The sequence below is a fragment of the Abramis brama genome (assembly GCF_963993115.1).
Source record: "Abramis brama genome assembly, chromosome: 23".
Lineage (NCBI taxonomy): Eukaryota > Metazoa > Chordata > Actinopteri > Cypriniformes > Leuciscidae > Abramis > Abramis brama.
In genome coordinates, this window is record NC_139985.1 from 12136508 (window position 1) to 12158301 (window position 21794).

Sequence of the window (21794 nt, forward strand, 5' to 3'; positions counted from 1 at the left end):
ACGTTTTTGTGTTTTTGGAAACATTTTAACACTCCCCATAGTAGGCTACAGTATTTTAAATATATAAGTTCCAAGTATTGGTATCTCATATTCTAACGGAACTCATCACCACCAATCTCTATAAAACGTTCATAATTCAGTAATCGGTGATAATCCAGTAATCATTGTGATAGGCTCATCCAAAAGAGCGGTGAGAAAAGTAACAGTTGCCACGTGACAGCACCTCACTGCAGTACACGAGATCCAGGGGGCGGAGTTGGATCCAGATCTAAGGGGTGGAGATTGGTAGGTTTAGGGGTGGGTTTAGGGATCAGGGGGTGGAGATGCGTAGGTTTAGGGATCAGGGGGTGGAGATGGGTAGGTTAAGGGATCAGGGGGTGGAGATGGGTAGGTTTAGGTATATGCAAGGTGGGAGGAGTTGGATCTGGATCCAACTCCTCCCTCTGGATTTCGTGTTCTGCAGTGAGGACCATCTCCCCATTTATGCACTACTTCAGTAGCAGCAGCCTGGATTATATATTTTCCTCCAATGTTTAAATGGATATTTTTCGGCATTTCTTTGCATTATTTAAGAAATAACAGCATAGGCAAATGGTAAATCAAATGTAATGGTTGGGTTTTTAATTACACATTATGTTTGCCCTCCAGATTTTTATTTATAAGAATGTCGCTGTGATCATGTCCCCATTGTGGTGAGGTGGTGTACTAAATTACAAAGATGTTTTATTACACTAAACAGCATTTAACATCTGAAAGTTTACATTTGCCTTTAGAGAAACCTTTAAAAAAGTCTAACATACCAAACAGTATTTAATCAGAACGAAGATTGATTGCATTAGTGTACAAACATAATCATTTTTAAATCACAAACTTTATTGATCTTAGTATTAGCATACACTAACCAAGAAACATAAAAATACACTTAGTAACAAATAACTTTTTTATTTCATTGTACAAAAAAAAATCTATAAGTATATGTTAATCTATAAAAAATCTATAAAACATTTGTAAAAATTGTCTTTCACAGTAAAACTCATTTTGGGACGAGGCATTTCATAGAAAGTGATGCCTTTCTAGACATATCCCTATGTGTGTGTGTGTGTTTAATCGATGTTAAAAGTATATACTTTAGTCCATTAGCTCAATAAATTATTGAATAAATATGACTCTCGTCAGAAGGGTTTCCATGGTTTCACACCTGGCTGGCAACCTCAGAGCCATCCTCATACATCCTATCTGGAGTCCCCAGATTGACCCATTTCTGGGATACCTGGAGGAGCAAAGCAAAAAGAAACGAGGTCAGTCCACAGGGAAATCTGTTTGCATTGGTTTAACATTCTAACCCTTGACTGCATGTAGTCTTAATAGTAAATGAAACTAGGGTGTAACTGCACAATCAGCAGCTCTGTGGTGTTGACTGAAGGTGTGTCAGAAATCTGAATAGGGTTAAACAACAGCTGGGTCTTAAATCATGGAGCTCACGGTGTATAAGGCCATTATGAAATGTTTTAGATTGTATTTGCAGAATTTGGCCCCATTCCATCCCAATATTTTCTGAAATATTGAGTCAGTGTGTTAAAGCAGAGATTCACAGGACAGGAGAAACCAAAATGTTTATTATTATCAAAGTTCCTTGGATAATAAGATATTTAAGTAGTAGTCTTCAGGTCAACCCCAGCTGCCTCTGCATTTGAAACACATGGCTCTGTAAATCATTGCATGATATGATATAGGAATGAAGCAAATGTGTGCCTCAGGCAGTGCTGATAGTCCCACAATCTAAATGTCTCCAAGACCAAATGACTAAATGAACCAACCAAATCATGCATCCGAAAGTTTGTGGTTTGGGATTCCTGTGGTTTCTGGTAAATTTCAAAATGAGTGAATGTGTGTCATTGCACAACCCAAGGTCCCTAGTTTTTCTTGTGTCTTGAAGGCATTCGTTTTCCAACTTAAATTTATTCAACAGGGAATTTTCAATCATTTGTTTTGTGACTTGTTGGTACATGTGCACTGCATTTTCCAGGTGTCTGATTGCACATTTTCACTGTAGTGTAAATTACCCGACTCCCACCAAAATAACACTGGCACCCACATTCTTCTTTTAAAAACAGTTTGTGTTTGGGATTCATTTAAATCAGTGGTTCTCAAATGATGTGTTGCAACTCAAAAATGTGTTTCAGACATCAGTTGGGGGGTAAAATACGGTTAAATCCCCCCCCCCCCCCCCCCCCCAAAAAAAAAATGCAACTAACAATATAACCTTGCTTAGTTCTGATAGCAAAATAAACCTTTCACTTATTAATATATCTATTACTAATATAATAAGCATAAAATATTCTATACTATATATAAATAAATATTATTTATGTTAGGCATGTAAATCACACATCTTACTATTCAGTCTGTCATGTTATTATTTTTCCATATTGTTAGGCCTACACAGTTCTTAGTTTTTATTTCATTGTTTGATTTTTTTGGTTAATAAAAACAATTTTTATGCTGTTTTGAGGCATCAAATCTAGTTTAAATGACTAACAGTCTTCTAAATTCAAAGTTCGGTTTCTATGTGACTTTTTTTTTTGGTAATGGAGAACTTCACTACACAAGTACTTCAATTAGTAATGAATTAGAGTGAACATTATTAGGTCTTTAGGAATTATCATTAACAATGGACTGTGGTTTGATGAGTGACACCACAGCATATGCTCAAGGTGTCCTGGTGTATCATTGTAATCGATTAAATGATTAAAGTACGATTAAATTCAGTGCTTAGCAAGAGGGGGAAAACAAGCTAACAAATACACCTATTGGCTTCAGCTGGGAACATGCCAGCTATTAATATGTTGCTTAAGGGGAAACTAAAGTCGGAATAGAGGTGCATTGGCCAAACAACTTATCTGGCTTTCTCTAGACAAATAAAGGAGGTAATGGGCTGGGCCACTATCACTGTTTCCTTCCGTCCAATCGAGCTTTTGTCCCTGAGGAATGGAATGCTCACCTTACATATCAAGTTCACACACTTTAGCCACCATAAGCTTGAATGGAAATAAACAGCAGAACAACCTTGAATGCATGTTTTCCCACTAAATTGTTTTGTTAACGGGAAAGTTCATGATTGTGGGGAGTGGGAAAAAGCTTTGAGTGGAATGAAAACCTGTGTGTGTCAATACAAATAAACTCAAAGTAAGCAAATGATCCCTGATGAAGTATTTGTTGAATTTACAGCAGAGTATGTGAGTGTAATGGAGTGTGTAATCGCTCCGCTTTAACTCCACTCTGGGGTTTCCCACTCCTTGCTAATTTATTGGTGTGGGAAAACCACTCGTGAGCTTGCTCCATTTGACAATCTGCACCGTTACCTTATCGCTCTACTGTAAAGTGATTTCAAAGTGTGTCTTTTTTTTACCATATATTAAGTTAAATAATGTTTGCGCAATTTCTTTACAGTTGTGAGATTAATGCTTTAGTATGATGATATAATTGTTGTAAATTTTGAACAAATCATTGTACCCACGCCACAACTTCCATAACCTTAGATCCATTAGATTTTATTTCCTTGTGTGACAGGAGCATCTAATTATTTTCTTAACACCTTTTTTTAATTACACATGAAATCTGAAGTCTCTGTCATTAATTTTAATTGACATTTGTATTTTTGTTATTTAATGTTTATTTTGACTGCTAATAGTCTATCAGCATTATAAAACATAAGGTGAATTCTTGTTGACATGCAATCGTTTTATTTTTTAATATATGTCATACTCAAAATGGAGCGGTATCAGAGTGTTCTTTGAATGAGCGAGAACACACTGCTCATACTCACATGCACTATAGTTCAAAGAATTTAAAAAAAAATAAATGAATACCTTTATTCAGTGAGGATGCATTCAACTGATCAAAAGTGACAGTAAAGACATTTACAAAAGATTTTAATATCAAAGAGAACTTTCTACTCAAAGAATCCTGGAAAAAAAAGTCACGATTTCAACAAAAATATTAAGCAGCACAACTGTTTTCAACATTAACAATAGTAAGAAATGTTTCTTTAGCAGCGAATCAACATATTAGAATGATTTCTGAAGGATCATGCTGAAAATTCAGCTTTGCCATCATAGGATTAAATTACACTTTAAAATTTGATTAAAATAGATAAGTTATTTTAAATTGTATTTCACATTATTATTGTTTTTACTGTATTTTTGATCAAATAAATGCAGCCTTGGTGAGCATAAGAAACATTTTTCAAAAACAAAAAACCTTCCCGACCCAAACTTTTGAACAGTCGTGTGCGCTGATTTATAGCATAGTGTTCTAATGTCTCAACCATAAACAACAAAACGACAATTATGATTTATGTGTGGTTTGCTATTGTGTCTACCCTAATTCCAATCAAAAGCTCTTTCACAGATGAACACCACACCTAGATCCAGTAGTGATCTCACTTTGCAGCAGAGCATCAAGAGAACCTTTCCCAGTTCCACAGACAGGCCTGGGCAGTGTGTAACTGATCTGCCTTTTCTGGAAATTCCTCTCCCAACAGATTGATACACGATGGCAAGGCGATACAGCGGTATTCAATTTCATACAGAGCCAAGATAAATACATATTTGGGGATTTTTTCCTTTTTGAACTCAGGTCAATACATTTTCCGCCCATTTATTCTGAGTGACTGTGAGGAACGACTATTTACCTGTTGTTCCTGGAACCTGTGGTGCTGGGAAAGCGAAAGCGGGGACTCTTGCCCAGGTGCATTTCGGATGCGGAGCGTGCCCTGCCTGTTCCGATCCAGTGAGTGAGGTCGAGGCGGTTGGAGTTGGCTGCGCTGATGCCATGATTTGAGTTCCTCCGACACCACCTGCCGCGGCAGGCCCCTGCTAGGGTGCTGAGGACACTCTCTTAGCGAAGGGGCCCGTGACAGTTTCACGTGGGCGTGTAACAACCTGCAATTTCGTGGCTGGGGGGGCAAAGCCTCATTGTAGTAGTACTCATAGTGACCATTTGAAGAATAAACAGGTGAAGGGGCCTGGTGGGGTATGTACGACCTTCCGCTGTCCATTTCTAAGGGGTGACCCCATCCATCCTCCACGTACCCTCTTGAAAAACTAGGTGAGGACTGGTACTGAGGGTTCTTGTAGAAGTGGGTAGGGGAGGATCTTTGTGGCACATGGCTATCGGCTAGGCTGGAATAATGATATCCGTGCTGAAGTTGGTAGGGCCACGGAAGTTCCCCAGGGTGCTCCTGGCAGGGTGAGCTGGCGTAGGACTGCACCGAGTGCTCCGAGTTGCTGTCCTCAGAACTAGAGTAGTACACAGGACTTCCAACATTCAATCTTATGGGGGAGTATTCTGATGGTGGCACCATAAAGTCTGTCAACCGTCTCCTGGGGCCCCTTGAGCGCCCACGCTCCCGCTCGGGATCATAAGGGTTAGGTTCAGTCTTGGGAAATCTGATAAAATGAGAAATTACATTTGTCAAGATTTGAGATGGCCATAATATCTATGAAACATGATCTGAGGTGGATACAACTGTTCTAAAGACTGGGGTCAGTATGATTTTTTTTATTATAACTTTTATTCAGCAAGAATACATTAAATTGATCAAAACTGACAGTAAAGAAAGATTCTTATTTCAAATAAATGTTGTTCTTTTGAACTTTATATATATATATATATATAAAAAAAAAATCTATAATGGTTTCCACAAAAATATTAAGCAGCACAACTGTTTTTAACATTGCTTATAACAAGAAATGTTTCTTGAGCAGCAAATCAGCATATTATTATGATTTCTGAAGGATCATGTGACTGAAGATTCAGCTTTGCCATCACAGGAGTAAATTACATAAATATATCCAAATAGATAAAAACAGTTATTTTAAATGTATTCACAATATTACTGCTTATTTTTGATTAAATAAATGCAGCTTTGGTGAGCATAAAAAACGTTTCTTTTTTAAAAACCAATAAAAATCGTACCGAACCCAAACTTTTGAACAGTAGTGTATAAAAGAGATTGAGTAAATTGTGAGCAGACCCAATGGATTGTCTCCTGCGCAGGTGCATCTCTGGAGTGGAGGGTGCGCTGCAGGACTGTGTGTGTTTCAGGGCAGCATGGGTGGGTATTTGCAGTGGTATCCCGGCCTCCGCAAGACAAACTTCAAGAGGGGGCAACGTGGGTGTAACAGCAGGACTACAGATGCATGGAAAAACAAGAACAGTTACTTTCACAATTACGAAAACAAAACAGAAACAGTACAGCTGTAGTTTCGTTATGAGTGTTCTACTGACAACAATACATGCCTTCCATAAGTCAACCTTGAGATGACTTAAAGGCCATTAGAGAAGAGGAGGTGTGGTTGTACCCACCCCAAAAATTACTATGTGATGTCTTAATGACCAGGTGTGTCAAAACTGTTTTTCAAAGGTCATGGATCACATGCTTTTCACATTTAATTCTCGCTTTGCACTTTAAAAGATTCAAAGAATAAAAAAGATAGATATACCTGGATTTTATGCTATTAGAGCGAGGTTTTTTATTTTTCTGATAGGGCTCGTCCAAACTAGTCTCCATCCAGGGAGAGTTTTGAATGGGGGAAGGGTCATGCTCTAAGATAGGACTCTGGCATGTGTGCAAGTCCTCCAGGGATTGTGGGGGGGTTTGATGGGAAATGGCCTCGAGGGGCCGGTAGGAGGGGCCCATAGGTGTATGAGGAGCGGGATGAAAAATGTTAATACGTGGAGGGTGAAGATCCACAGCAGGAGCAGGAGGCTCTGAAGAAAGCTGGGAAGACAGTTCCTCTGAAACATGGATGAGAGATTATATTAATTAATGGTACATGGTAGGGGTGTAACGATACCCTAATTTCACGATTCGATACATATCACGATACTGAACTCACGATACGATATTATTGCAATACTCCAAGACATATAAAAAATGTAGGCCACTTTTTACTGGTAACATAAGACTTATAACATAAGGATTATCAGGACCCACTAATATTCCCCCATTATTATACATTATATTCAACATAATATATTGTAGTTTAATGTAGTACTGACTCTGAAAACTTAAATTTTTTCTCACAGGGTAATTTTTATTTTGGGTGAACTATCCACGATACATATTGTTGCATTTTTGTATTGCGATATATTGTGACACGATATATTGTTACACCCCTAGTACATGGGTAAATGACTTAATAGCATGAAAAAACATTTATTTTTCAAAATAATTATGTATAAAATATATATATATTAAATTTGTATACATATATATGAAAATGTATATATTATGTTTTACATTTGTATAAAATATTGTATATAATATTTATTTTTTATATTTTATTTACATTTGCATATTAACTAAAAATAATAATTTTAAATTATTCATAGTATATACATACTACAATTTCAGGAAAAAAAACATGGTTTTCACTTACCCTCATCAAGCACAGCAGAGTCTGACAATGAGCTATCGTCTGAAGCGCCTTGATACAAAACATAGATAAATGTAAGGACAAGATGATCTTTGATGTTCAAGCTCATTACAAAGTGCAAAGAAAACAGAAAAAAAATGAAAAAAGTGCTCATATAAATCCCTCACCTCTCTGTGCTATCATGCCAGGGCGTGGTGAGGATCGGCCGTGTTCCAGTCGCAACCTGAACACGGCTTCCTGAAGATCTTTGAGTTTCCTTTCCTCCCGCTGGTACTGCTGTAGATGACTCTTCTTCACCGCCTTGCTAAGATGTTTCTCCTGACACAGCCTCTGGGCCGCCATGTGTATCTGCTGCTGAAGAGCCAGATCAGCCTCCACAGAGCTCAGCTCAGAGTCCTGTGTGCCATGTTCGTGATTGGTTTATGAGATTCACACTTATTTATAGAAACAATACTGAACCTATAGAGTAGGTCTAATGACTTGGAAACAGTCAATTTATATCCAGATCTTTATTTTCTCTGTGAATAAGTGTCTTTACCTCAGTTCTATGTAGGATGCTTGGCTCATCTAACTTAAAAGCAGCTCCAATGCGCCTGCGAATTTGAGGCGGCTTCTCTCCAGGTAACAGGGGATAGTCTGAGGACAAATGTCCTGTGAGCTCCTGAAAGAGAAGAGGGAATTGATTAGGAATGCACCAATATTAATATTCCAGCTGATAACTGCTTTTATTTTACAGCCGCAAAATGGCAGATATTAAAATTCTATACTATTTTGTCTAAATAAGAATTAAAACAGTAAAAACTCAAATCAATCTTTTAAAATGCTACAAGTGAATTTAGGCATCACAACATTATATTGCACAGTATGAAAAATGTATATTCATTTTTAAATTTGCTGAAGATTAGATTTAACAATAGTATTCAATTATTATTAGTGCTTTTAATGATGGCAAATGTAGATGTAAAAATAGAGGAAATGAATAACACAATTAAATATACAATCCAAATCATGAATATCAGTCAATATAGTACTGATATATTGTGTATTTCAACAACTGATGTCTTTAAGACTGGTATTTAAATTTTATGGGGGCAGTCAAGCAGATCTGTAATTTGTCCGTGCAATTTATAAGGATAATTACGTTAATTATACTTAATTAAGTTTCTAAAAAAAAAACTAAGTCACAAGCAAGTTATCAAGAACAAGCCTTTAACCAGAATTCCTGTTTCTCCAGTGTGAAGCTTTTCAGCGAGTTGGGACAAGTTATTGGTTTCAACCGCTATATTATGCAAGCCTGTTGTTGAAATATTTGGTTCTTTCCTAAGCCGTACCAAGAGCCCTACCTGCCAAACTAAACCTGCCATCTATCTTCCCCAAATCCATGCCAGCATAGGTTTAGATACAATTTTCTTTGAGACAAAAACCACAAGCCCACAGCTTTTTAAAGAGCCACAATAGAGGTGAAGCCCTTCAAAAACGGATGATACACGCAATGGCGTGACTTCAGACTTATTGTGACATAAAGGTGTCATCAGACACTGAAGAACACCTGAACAAGCCCCAGCAAGTGACTCCAACAGGAAACAATGATGCAGTTTTGTGACTTAACATCTTACCAGGAAGACTAATACACCAGAAAGCCTCTGGGTCTGAAGATGACGCACTTTGGTGACTTTCTCACTCAGTCGATGCCATATTTATATATGTTTTTTTTTTTTTACATGTATTAAATATCCTGTCATGTTCTTTAGAGAGGTGAGAATGTTTTGATTATTGCTAGGAAGATTTTTATCAACACACCTTCTGAAAAAGTGGTGGAAAATAGGACTTTAAAAACATGATGTTATCAGCGTGCATTGGAAGTCCCCTCTAATTCCCTAATTCCAATGTGAAAACTTCCTTGTCTCTCTTTAGTAATGTTTTGGTGGGTCCATATGCGTGTTTGTGAGTGTCAGTGGTGACTTACGGCCTCTCTGATGCAGAGTTTCTTAAGCTCCTTTAAGCACATCTTCAGCCTGTCCTCCAGAGCTTGCTGCTTCAGTTTCATGACCCGAGTATGAGTTTTTACATCCTTCATCACTGTGGTGGGGCTGTCAGGCCCTACAACACATAAAACACATTCTGATAAAGAGAAGCTTCAAGATAATAACAGAAAATCAGCATTTATATGAAGAATTAGTCTTTGTTTCAATACTAGCATAGCCCGAAAAGATGATATAACTCTAAATGTTGTCTGAACTAAATCTAAATAACTAACTAAATTATGATTGGCAGCACAAATATAGTACCATAACCACAAAAAAACCTGATGATGGCAAATTATAATCAGTGTCTGCTCACGTGCACACCTCAGAAACTGATGTAAACTTTCAGGAAACACATACTCATCAACTGTGATATGCTCAAAAATGAAAAAAAGAAGGTCACTGAAAACGGCTAATTGAGTGACAACAAAGAATTTATTTCTTCTGTATCCGGTGACTGCAGGCAAACGCCTCTGGCATGTCTAGAGAGCTTATCTACTGAATTCTTTAACATACATTTTCAATCAATCATGTGACAGCACACAAAGAGATAACTGAACAAGGACAAAAAAGAAAAACGTTCACCTGCACAGAAAATAATGTGTTTATTAGGAGTTGTTTTGGTTTAAAAGGGCCTTTAAAAACCTGCTATAGTGTGGTGATTGCTTCCGATTCAGCCCTTACAGGTGTAATAATGCACATTACAATGTTCCTTTTTAGAAGTGAAAGAAGTGAAATCTAACCACTAAATTATGCATTTGAAAAATTTAAAGCTACCATTCAAAACTTTGGGGTTGGTACTTTTTTATGCAGTATCTTAAGGCTGCTTTTGATAAAAAATACAATCAAATCAAAATAATTGTGAAATAGTATCACATTTTTAATACATTTTAAAATGTCATTTATTCCAGTTATGACAAATTACTGAATTTTGAAATTTCAGCAGACATTACTCCAGTCTTCAGTGTCACATGATCCTTCAAAAGTTATTCTAATGAGCTGATTTGCTGCTCAATAAACATTTTGTATTATTTTTTTTAAATAGAAATCTTTTGTAAAATTATAAACACCTTTACAATCACTTTTTGTCAACTGAATGCATCGATGCTGAAAAAATGATTCATTTATTTTCCAAAAAATGTGTACTGTCCCCACACTGAACTGAACTATGCAGAAGAAAGAAAGTCATTTAGGTTTGAAATGACATGAGGGTGAGTATATGGTGACAGAATTGTCATTTTTTGTGAACTATCCCTTTAACCTCACAAACACATACTACATAATACAGCATAAAATGTGTCATTATAGCCAAGGTGTAACTGAGACTGAACCTACCAGAATGCAGAATAACCCCACTGTCAGTATCACTGATCTCCTCTTTGCCTTCCATGACTGCTGGTCAAGTGGTCTTCGAAGTGAAAGCCTTGGTTTTCTCTTACTTCACGAGTTCCTACAAAGCAAACACATCTTTTATCAGACTCATGCACACTCACCAGAGACCATGTTAGCTGTTCAAGCCAAAGCGAACTAAAACAAGTCTCGTGGAACCACTCAGCCCCTCAGCCGTGACGGGTCTCCTGACCCAGAGCCACAGGGGTCAGAGCGGATTTCAGGAGACTATTCTGACAAACAATAGTTTTCACAGGCCCACTAAAAATCACAGTGTAACTACGCCTCTCAGCTATGCGCAGTCAGCAGGAGCTTAGGGGAAGCTTTAACTAAGAGGGCATTCAAGTAGGAACTCTTCCTCCTGTATCTGAAAAATGTCTAATTTCCAGGAGGAACAAGGGCGTGCTGTCCTTAGATTACAACACTGGAATGCCTGCAGCAGAAGAGGTTAATGAAGAGGGCTGCTATGCCTCATTGCACTCACTTGTAATTAATTAACCTTGATTCACTACCACAGATTCTCATACTACTTAAAGGAAGTTAAAGGGAATTGTGATTAGCTACGCACTGGTTTGCACATTACTTACATTTACTTGCATGCATTTGGCAGATGCTTTTACACAAAACATCTGACATTGGTTTACACATTCTCTGGGAACTGAAACTATGACTTTGTATTGCTAGCGCCAGGCTTTTTTAGCTACAGGAAAAGATAATGACTAATTAGCATGTGCATACATGACTATGATGAGTTGTGCTTTGTGTTATGCATTATAAATATATATTATAACCTTCTTATAGTCAAAAACAACACATAATTCTTTTAAGGCATTTCACAATCTCTGAAATCACAGTGCCAAAGTTCAGAGCACTACTAGCTTGTGACACATTTGTTCTGCAGTGTATGACTCCGACAAGAGTCTCACCAACTTCCTGTTATTATGTCAAAATGTTGTTTTACGTCATGATGACAATGTCCTGAGTAAGCTGTGAATATTTACAGTTAGTGAATTATTAAACAATGTTAGATATTAAAATCAGTCAGCTGTCAGTGCATTACAGCTGTGACTTTATTACTTTGAAACCACAGATGACTCTGACATGCTCTCTAAGTAACTAATAGTGCAACCGGTTCACAATCTTTAAAGAGAAATAACACAAAGAAATAAGCTCATGTCAATAAGGTCATTATTTTATGTTAATTCATGTTTACTGCTCTACCAGCAATGGATGAAATATTAAACCAATATTATAAAGAAATATCAAACCTAACCAATATCATTAAAACCCCATTGACACATTCAGGAATAGGCTACATACTGAATTATTGTGCCTACCAATTTTTTTCTTCTATATTTTGATTTTCAAATGTCCAATAGGCCTACCATTGAGAATCAAGTTTTGGTAACACTTTATTTTGATGGTTCCCATTAGACATTCTGTTGACTATAAGTAACGTTGCTCCTACATGTCAACCAACTCTCATTAGAGTATTAGTAGACTGTCTTTTTCATATCTGCTAACACTTTGTGATAGTTCCCCGACAGACATTCTACTGACTATAAGTAACGTTGCACATTTCTTGACTTGAGATTGAATGGCGGTAAAAAGTTGGTGTCATTTATCGGTAGACTCGATATTAAAGAACCGATAAGAGATTTTTTTAAAAAGTGTGAATATTGGTAAAAGAAAAACCTGTCAAATCCACGTAAAAAAAATAAAAATAATTAAACACATTAAACTACCCAAAACAAAAACATTCTTTAAACCAGTAAAAATAGAAATAGAATGTAAGACAACTGTGCTGGAAAGCTTTTATCTGAGCTTGTATGATGCCTTGTATGATAAACTACAGTCTTTATCATATAAAATAAAATGTACTTACTTACATATTGTTAAACACTGATTCCCCTTAAAGTATGTGTATCCGGTAAACAAAATCAGTTGATTTCCATGAGATGTCTAACTCCACACTGCACTCTGACTCTGGATGAGCACCGGTAGGAGTTCGTACTGTGAAATGAACCTGGGTGCGTCTTGCACATACCTATGTGTGTGTGTGTGTGTGTGTGTGTGTGTGTGATGTCACACCTCTTGTAGACACTTGGCAAAGGCTATAAAAACTCTCCCTGTTTTCTTAGTTATCAGCTTGTACAAGTATTTAGGAAGTGGTGAAATCTAATCATAAAGGTATTAACAAGGTAAGTCAAGACCAGAAAATCTAAAAGCTAAAAAATGTACTTCAATCTTGGAAATAAACAATAAAAGTTTCATTGTTTTAAAACAAAGAAATGTTTAAGAAATAAAATGAATAAGAAATATTCAGTTTCTTTCTGCAATATTTCTGTGTCACTAATTAAATAAGCACATTTGTGACAGTGATCATGTGAATGTTTTTCTATAGACGGTCAGATGTTTGAAGTTGATGTTCAGAATCAGATCTTCTCAAATCATTCTGGAGAACATGATCATCAGGTTTTACACAAAACTTTTATGCACTTCAAATACTTCTGTTAAAGCAAAAGGGTGAGAAAACAAATACTCAGAGTCACACATTCTGAAATGCATTTAGTTTAACTTTACACTCAAATTGTTACCGATAATATATTTTGTAATGATCTCTAATCTAATTTGCAGTGATTACTATCAATCTCATACTTTTTGGCCTATACAGGTCTGTTTTAATGAGATCCTGCTGCCCCCAACTGGTGACACCATTCTCAAACCATTAGCCTATCTAAAATAACACGTATGGCAGGGTTCCATAAATCTGGCCCTGGAGGGCTACTGTCCTGCAGGGTTTAGTTCATACCCTGATCAAACTTACCTATCTACAATTTTCTAGTAACTCCATAAGACCTTGTCCCTGTTAACACCTGGTATTAAGATGTCATTCAGATTATACTTATAAAGCTAACTAACTAATGTAAAGATACAATCCCAAACAAGCAAGCAAACAAACCCCTTGTTCAATTCAATTCTTTTAACGGTACTGTAATGTAAATGCTGTTGTCATGCATACAGTGCCCTCAGTGAGGCATTGTATAGATGATCATTCCACTCTGACATTCTGAACCAATAGGAAACCAACCCACACACAGATGTCAGAGGAACGGCTCTCCAGAATACTGTGGGAGACGCTTCACCTGCTGCTCTCATGCATCGCTCGCATACATTCAGGATCTTTGTCCTCACACTGGCTCTCCAAGAATGCCGGTTAAACGCCTATAGGAGCCACCACGGCTGCCAGACGGGATAGCATCCTATCACCCAACAAATGACCAAGGAAACACGACTGCTGGAGCATACCAGTATCTGGTTTCACAACTAGTCTCCACCATTAATCTGTGTCAATTTCTTTTGGCTACCCCTTATAAGAAAGCATTAGGGATGGGATGGTCACTTTGCATATTCGAGTACTTGAACGTAAAAATATCAAAGCCATGGGCACAATTTTTTATAGCCTAATAAAAATAACACTAATCAATTCAAACATTAAAAATCAGGCCTTTATCAGTTGTTTTTACTTTATTATTGCTTATTGTCACAGGACTTTGATCAGTTGCTAGATTTACCTGCACCCAAATAATAAAAATATAATCGGATTGATGGCTTAATTTCTATCTATAAGAAGGGGTGGTGTAGACCTGAAATGCAATCAGTAGGAAAACATTAAGCATGCAAATGCATGAATCAAACTATTTTTTCAATCAAATTTTTAAAAATACCTTGCGCATGTATGCGTAGTGCCGTGATGTACATTTACATCACTGATATATCTTTAATATATCCCATATTTCTCATGTCTTACTGGTCAGTGGATCACGAGACTGAATATTTACTAAATATTTGCTACATTTTTTTTGCATGTATTTGTTTGGAATACATGTAATGCACATGTAAGTGAGTATGTGAATTGGATTGCAACTTTTAAAGTCCAAATAAACTGAATTTCATAAACATACCTGGTGTGAAACACTTTGAAAATCAAGTCACGCAATTATTTTCATGATCAATCATTGCTGTTATGTGCACTTGCGTATAGAATAATACAAAAGACTACTTATGCTATTTTCATCTTAGTCCCTCATTTGTATATCTTGACAACAAAGATAGCATACAAACAATAGGGTGAAAATGGGATCATTTCAACAAATTAACAGGAACTAAATTTTTTTCAAGCTTCAAAAACAAAGCACCGTAAATGTATCATAAAAAGGGGGTTGATTAGACTCACGAGCTACATGAGCTATATGAGTATATATATCAAGTTTTATGAGTCCATACAATAAGTTTGTGTTAGAAAGAAAGTCATATGAGTTTAGAACAACATGATGGCAGAATCCTTACTTGCCTTTGCCTAACATAAGCATGGGCTGGGCTCCACAAACACTGAATTGAGCACTGACTTCTGAACTGACCAGATTTAGCTACAAGACTTTAGTTTTGTAGGAAGTAATTGAGTTTTCTGGATCATGTTATTTGTGTCAGAGTAAACCCCAAAGGGACTTCCCTGCTAGGAGAGACTATAGTAGGCCCAAGTGTTCTATTTCAGATAAGCAAACGCAGTTGATAATATTTTATATTTCTAAAAACTGATTTTATTTAAGCTGATTAAAAAAACAACGATAGATAATTAGTGCTTGGTTATCTGCTAACTACTGGGATGACACTAATTAGGGGATTCGAGTTTTTTAAAAAAATCTTTCCGTAGATTTATACCACAACCTGCTATGAAGAGAGCTACAAGTTCTTTGCTGTAAAAAGGGTTTATTGGGTCATGGCAAAAGTGCATGTGAAGTTACGTGGCAACAGTAGTTTGCGAGGCCAGAGACAGGTCACAAATCTAAACTAACATACTTTTCAAGATCGTTGTGATTGAATACATTGTTTATTTAGTGCCACATCCACTGGATTTCCATAGGTTTAGCGGTCTACAAGGTTGAACTGATTTTGTATGGAAGCCCGTAGATTCATATCTCCCCCCTTCCCGGGATGTCGGATTAGCACGTATGGGAGCCGGAGAGAGTTTTATTATTGTGGGAATCTCCCCCATCCTGCCCATTCAGACAGGGAGCTCAGGCATGCTGGGAACACCAGTGAACTGTGACAGTCACATATTAACCTTCACTTGTGTCCCGTCTACACACCAGAAACAAAAAATGGTGTGTAGAATAAGGTGTATGAGGTGAAATTATACTTCATTTACACTGAAGATTCAGAAAAGGAATGATGTTAAATCTTTTGCCATTATACACTAACCGGCCACTTTATTAGGTACACCTTGCTAGTATTGGACCCCCTTTTGCCTTCATTTTTTGTGGCATAGATTCAACAAAGTGCTGGAAACACTCCTCAGAGATATTGGTCCATATTAACATGATAGCATCACGTGGTTGCTGCAGTTGCTTTGCAGATTTGTGAGCACATGTGAATTGTAGCCTAAGTTTCCTGTTCTTAGCTGACAAGAATAGCACCTGCGTGTCTTCTGCTGCTGCATCTGCTTCAAAGTTTGATGTGTTGTTTGTTCAAAAAATGCTCTTCTGCAGACCTTGGCTGTAACAAGTGGTTATTTGAGTTACTGTTGCCTTTTTATCAGCTCAAAACAGTCTGGCCATTCTCCTCTCACCTTTGGCATCAACTAGACATTTGTCTAGGTATTATTCACAATTATGCATGATATTGCATGCACATTGTAAAATGTTAAATGTGCAACTATTTTTATATCATCTAACCCTTAAAATAAAATTGTTGGTGTAAACCAATCTAGTACCAGATTCATTAATTTAGTCATTTTAAATAATCCTTTTGACTTGACTTAAACAAGTAAATTTAGATGGTACCACATGAACCACGTTTTTTCACCTGAGAAAACATGTAGCCTAAAGTATAAACATAAAACACAATGAGTATTAAGCTAAACAAAATTACAGTACAACAGTTATACTGCAACGAAGGTATGTGATATAGCTACTGAAAGTGTATCCAAGGCCAAGCAATAGCAAACAAAAAAGGGATGTTAAGAAAATACGGATTATTTAACACAGAAGATTGGGATTAGTCCAGATAGATAAAAAAGAATAAAATGGTCTACATCGGTAACCATAGCAAGACTTTTGTCAAAACAACATTCAGCAAACCATCTTGTGACGTTGAAAAAAACTTTCTATCTTCAAGCATGATGAAATGTTATATTTAGCCTTAATAGTAATATGGGAAGGTCCTAAATATACATTCTGTGGGTCACTGTCAGTAATTAGTGACTTGTAATTACTCCAAACTAGCATCCATAGGAAAAAAAGACACTGCATAATTAAAGTGTGTGTGAGACAGAGAGGGAATAAGGATCCCTGAGGCCTGTGAACACCAACACCGCACCCTGGCATTTGGTAGTTGTGTGGCCATGAGGCTCCCTTTTGGGAGAAACTTAAAGAGGATGTAAAGTGGAAATTGGTTTCAAATGAGCCAAAGCACAGATGGATTGTCTGATGTGGACTGAAGTGTCATGCGCGGTACCACCAGCACTGCAGCGCAGGACGAATCCCTCCAGCTGCAAACCCCAGGACTTCTTTCCCTCCGTATATTCATTACAACTGCGGCGAGACTCAGCAGATGAAACAGACCTCACAGACCCTGGCTTAACTCACTCTGCTACGACCGGGGAGGTATGTCTACTAGTGGAAAATGTTTGTGGCTCGTACATAGCACATTGAATATAATCATTGTAACAGGCAAATAGTAGAATAATAACAGAAAAAAAAGAAAAAAAAACTTTGGAGAGCTCATTAAAGGAATATTCCAGGTTTCAAAAGCTCTTGGCAAAATGTTGATTAGGCTACTACAAAATGTCTTTCCTTTTCTTTAAAAATGAAGAAAAATTCTAGTTTACAATGAGGCGCTTACAATGGAAATGAATGAGGCCCAAAAAAGGCTTACAAGCCTTTTAAAGTTTCAATTTGACAATGACAACATAATGCTGAAAACGCTAAATTGAAAGTAAAAGTGACAAAAACAAGTTTACAGCTCAAATAAAATAATAATTATTGTAAGTCATTTTATAAAATTATAAGCTTTACATTTACATTACATTTTTTTACTCCAATCACTCCCATTGTAAGTGCCTCACTGTAGCCTTGATTTTTTGGTTTTACAAAACTAGGGGATGAGTCGAAATTAATGGTTGTGGTAATCAAAGTTATGCCCCAAAGGCTGTTTATTGAACTTAACTCGTATTGAGAAATATTCCTTTAAATGTAAATTATAGTTTGCATGTTCAGTGGAATATTACCAGCACCAAAAAAAGGAAATATGCAGGGCAGCATTGCATTGATGTTCCTTTATCTGTTACTCATGAAAACAATATCTTATTTTAATTGTCCTTTCTTTATCCAAGAGGAAGTGCAGTGTTTCTTTGAAATCAGTGTGTTATGGTTACATATGGCTTTAGTCTGTTCCTGTTTAGTCTTTGTGTCACCGCACAGGACAGTAGATAGATATTCTAGGTATGCTGTAAAAAAAGTAATGCAGTTTAATAAAATACTATGTCTGACTTATTCTTTCAGGTTTACAAGAGCTGAATGATGCTGAAAGTCTCCATAGATCAACACTAAACAGGAACATGGACATATTAGTTTGTAAATTAGAAAGGAAACTCTTGATCGTAAGCGACACACTTTTCTAGAGTGACTACTTGTATCACTAAAGACACCAGTCCAACATATTTTGTATGGGAAGGAACATGAGACAGGAAGTAAGTTATTCAGAAGAATTTAGAATGACACAATACAACAAATCAACAGATTATGAAAGTCAAATGTGCTGCCGCACAAGTGGATGAAATAGAAACATCACTACAGCGCCCGTCATTGTATTAGGCCACATCCAGAGGTGCTAATGAGAGCCTTAAAACTGAGCTGTCGGCAGCAAACAAAACACACACGCTGCTTGGCTCCGCTTTGGCCGACCCTGGCTATGAACCAACAAAACCACAGATTCCAGGGCTATTCACGTTCAGTGGTCTACACACCTCCCTCTCATGCCGGCCCACTCAAATCACCCTTGATGCTCTGAGTCCCACTGATCACTGGATTCCACAGCATTATATCAGGAATGTTGTTCCTTTTGTAAGAAAGACAACTCAATAACGGAATGAGACTTTGACTTTATTAGATAAAAAGCTTAGTTCTGGTCTGTTTTGACTGAGACCGACTGACTAGTTCACGTGTCTTCATAAGCATCACACCGAAATGAGTATTCCCAGCTCAATAAATGAATGGTGTGTAAAATAATATCCACCTTCAGACAATGAAACAATATAAGCAAGTGATTCTCACGCTGCAGCTAAAATCCCTGTGCAGGTTTCTTTCCTCTTGGGTTCTAAACAAAGCTTTACAACTTCTCTACACTGTCTATACAATACTAAACTTCCATATAAACAATCACTAGCGCTGACGAATTTTACACTGTATAAAGTGCTCTCATAAGTTGAACAACATCTTTGTTCCCATCCATTTTATGTCACAATATTTTGTCATATCTACTCAATTTAATGAGTTTTCAGAATTTAAAACTGATTTTCTTTGTTACTAATTAGAATCATAGAGGTCAACATTTGCAAAGATCTTATTATTGCTGAAGATTGTAGGTTTTGCATCACTTTTATTTTACTTAAAATTGCAAGGCACCATCTGAGCTATAACAAAATCTGGCCTAGGGAACTTTCCCAACTAACATTTAAATACACGTAAAGTATCACTTAACCAAAAAATAAATAAAAAAAGCACACACACACATACACACACACACACACACATACAAACATACTGCTGACCTGCAGCAGATACTTTCAACATAAAGCATGGATTTGAGAATGCCGGGTTAATGTTACTTTGTTCAGTTTCGTTCAGTTCACACATTGTATTGGAACTATGTAAAAGTAAATAAATATATAATTCATACATTTTCTTATTATGCCCAAATTTGAATACTTGCAAAACTTTGGTTGAAGTGGCAGATACGTTCAATTTCCATCTGGTGCTCTGTCTTCAGGCTATGTTTAGGTATTATTGTTTAAGAAAATATTACCATACCTTTTGTCGTCATAACAGGAAAACCAACGCAGAGTCGTCAAATGTTTACGCAATGCATTATCATGGGATAGTATCTATCCACGCTTTCTCCAACGCCGCATTCCAAATTGATGTAAGCGAGACTCTGAAGAATGGCCGCTACCAAACCACGGGAACTAAAGGTGCTGCTTCGCACGTAGATTCTCGTCCATGGTTCCGACAATAGAGATAACTTTTTAAAGAAATTTGTAATGCAGCAAAGTCAATATAAGACGTCTGAAAAAGTTCGAGACTTGTCTTTTTATTCTATGTGTTTTACGACAGCACTTTTATATGAACTTAAAAACCATACCCCCCATGTCACAATGGTACGTCCCTCACCCATCCAGAAACTTTTTCACAGCGCTCCCTGAACTAGTGACTCGGATTAGAAAACCGCGAAAAGGCTCTTTTGAACAACTCGTTTTAAAGAACCGGTTCCAAACGATTCAGCGACACTAAAAGTTTTGAATAATTGTAATTCAGTTCTGTTTGTTGCAACCACGACTAAGTAACTTCTCCCCATCATTCAAATATTTACGATCGTACATGAATTAAAGAGGTTTTAAGTTCAGTACAGTAGTCAGTTGAACTGTTGCCTCGTGAACGAATTTGTTCAGACCAGTTTAGTGAACCGGATCAAAAGATTCATTCTTGAATTGGACATCGTTACACTGAATACTTGCTGGGCAGTGTATACTATCCTGTTATAATAATGGCTTAAATCGTTTGCGAACGTCGCATAGTAGGCACTGTATAGGATAGGAAATGAGGGCTATTGTAATTTCTGTAAAATGAGCAGTTGAGCTGCACGCGGTCGAATCTTTTGAAAAGCAAAGAAGGTAGAATGTAATGTACCATTATGGGACTGCAGGGTGCTGGTGCCTTTTATTAACATATGAATGGTTTCACCTTGAAAAGGAGACTGTCTCACAGTAAATGCTCATGCGCCAGTCACGGAAAAGAAAAAAATGGTTTACTAGTTGATCTGACGAAGCGTATTTCAAAGTAGATTAACTTTCCACTGCAGAATAACTTCCTTATCTCAATATTTCTATGAGGTAACTTAACGAGTAACGTTAAAGATCCAAATACCCAAAGTGGCATTAGGATTTTTAACCTAGGGTTATTCTTAACCCTGTATACAAAGTGGTCATTGTTCCATGTTTCGCACGTTTCGTACTTGTTAGGTTTCGAGACTTTTTTTCGTTGGCGTTCTTATTTGTAGTAACTACCTAGGGTCAATAATATTTGGACCAGCGTGCAACCTTGTCAATAACAGCAATGTAATGTCCATCTGTGAAAATGTCTCCACGTGGATCCTTCATTTGTATTGAGTCTTCTGAAACAAACAGAAAAAAAAAACTGTTTCCGTCACACATGAATGGATATAAAGCCCGTGAAAGTTTCGGTCTGCGACAGTAAAATCGCCATGAATATGAGGTAGAGGTTTGCCAGTTCCTCAACAACTTGCTGTGATTAGCTCAATGTTAAAAATACCTTTAGCTGTTGTTAAAACAACGTAACATGGGTTGCCCGTTAAATGATACTAATACCACGTAATGCAGTCGTATGATAATAGGATCATCAATAATGATCTATGATGATGAGAACTGATAAACACATGCTGTTAGTAGCTTGGAAAAGCACACAATGAGCTGTAGAAAAGCTACCACTAGATGTCAGCAGCGAGATGTGAGGTTTAAGCTTCAGGTTGTTTTTTTTTATTCCCAAAATAAAAATAAACAAAAACTTGGTGTGTGATTCATTTCGAACTCGAAGAGGTCACTGCGATGCCATGCCACCAAGTGTGAGCCATTGAACTTACATTT

At 37.0% G+C, this 21794-nt stretch overlaps 1 protein-coding gene across 3 annotated transcripts; it reads right to left on the reverse strand.

The window, feature by feature from the left end:
- Positions 1–852: 852 nt before the first annotated feature.
- inavab (innate immunity activator b) lies at positions 853–20077 on the reverse strand. Of its 3 annotated transcripts, none has more exons than XM_084101084.1 (10): positions 19945–20077; positions 10802–10916; positions 9409–9542; positions 7981–8103; positions 7610–7838; positions 7446–7493; positions 6507–6801; positions 6038–6193; positions 4694–5450; positions 853–1270 (listed from the first exon to the last, which is right to left on the reverse strand). In XM_084101084.1, the coding sequence occupies exons 2-10, from the start codon at positions 10854–10856 to the stop codon at positions 1193–1195; spliced, it is 1875 nt and encodes a 624-aa protein (XP_083957210.1). In that variant the 5' UTR covers positions 10857–10916; positions 19945–20077; the 3' UTR covers positions 853–1192. The 3 variants fall into 3 exon arrangements, with proteins under 3 accessions (XP_083957210.1, XP_083957211.1, XP_083957209.1); XM_084101085.1 differs by lacking the exon at positions 19945–20077 and adding an exon at positions 12741–12880; XM_084101083.1 differs by lacking the exon at positions 19945–20077 and adding an exon at positions 12745–12879.
- Positions 20078–21794: the final 1717 nt, after the last annotated feature.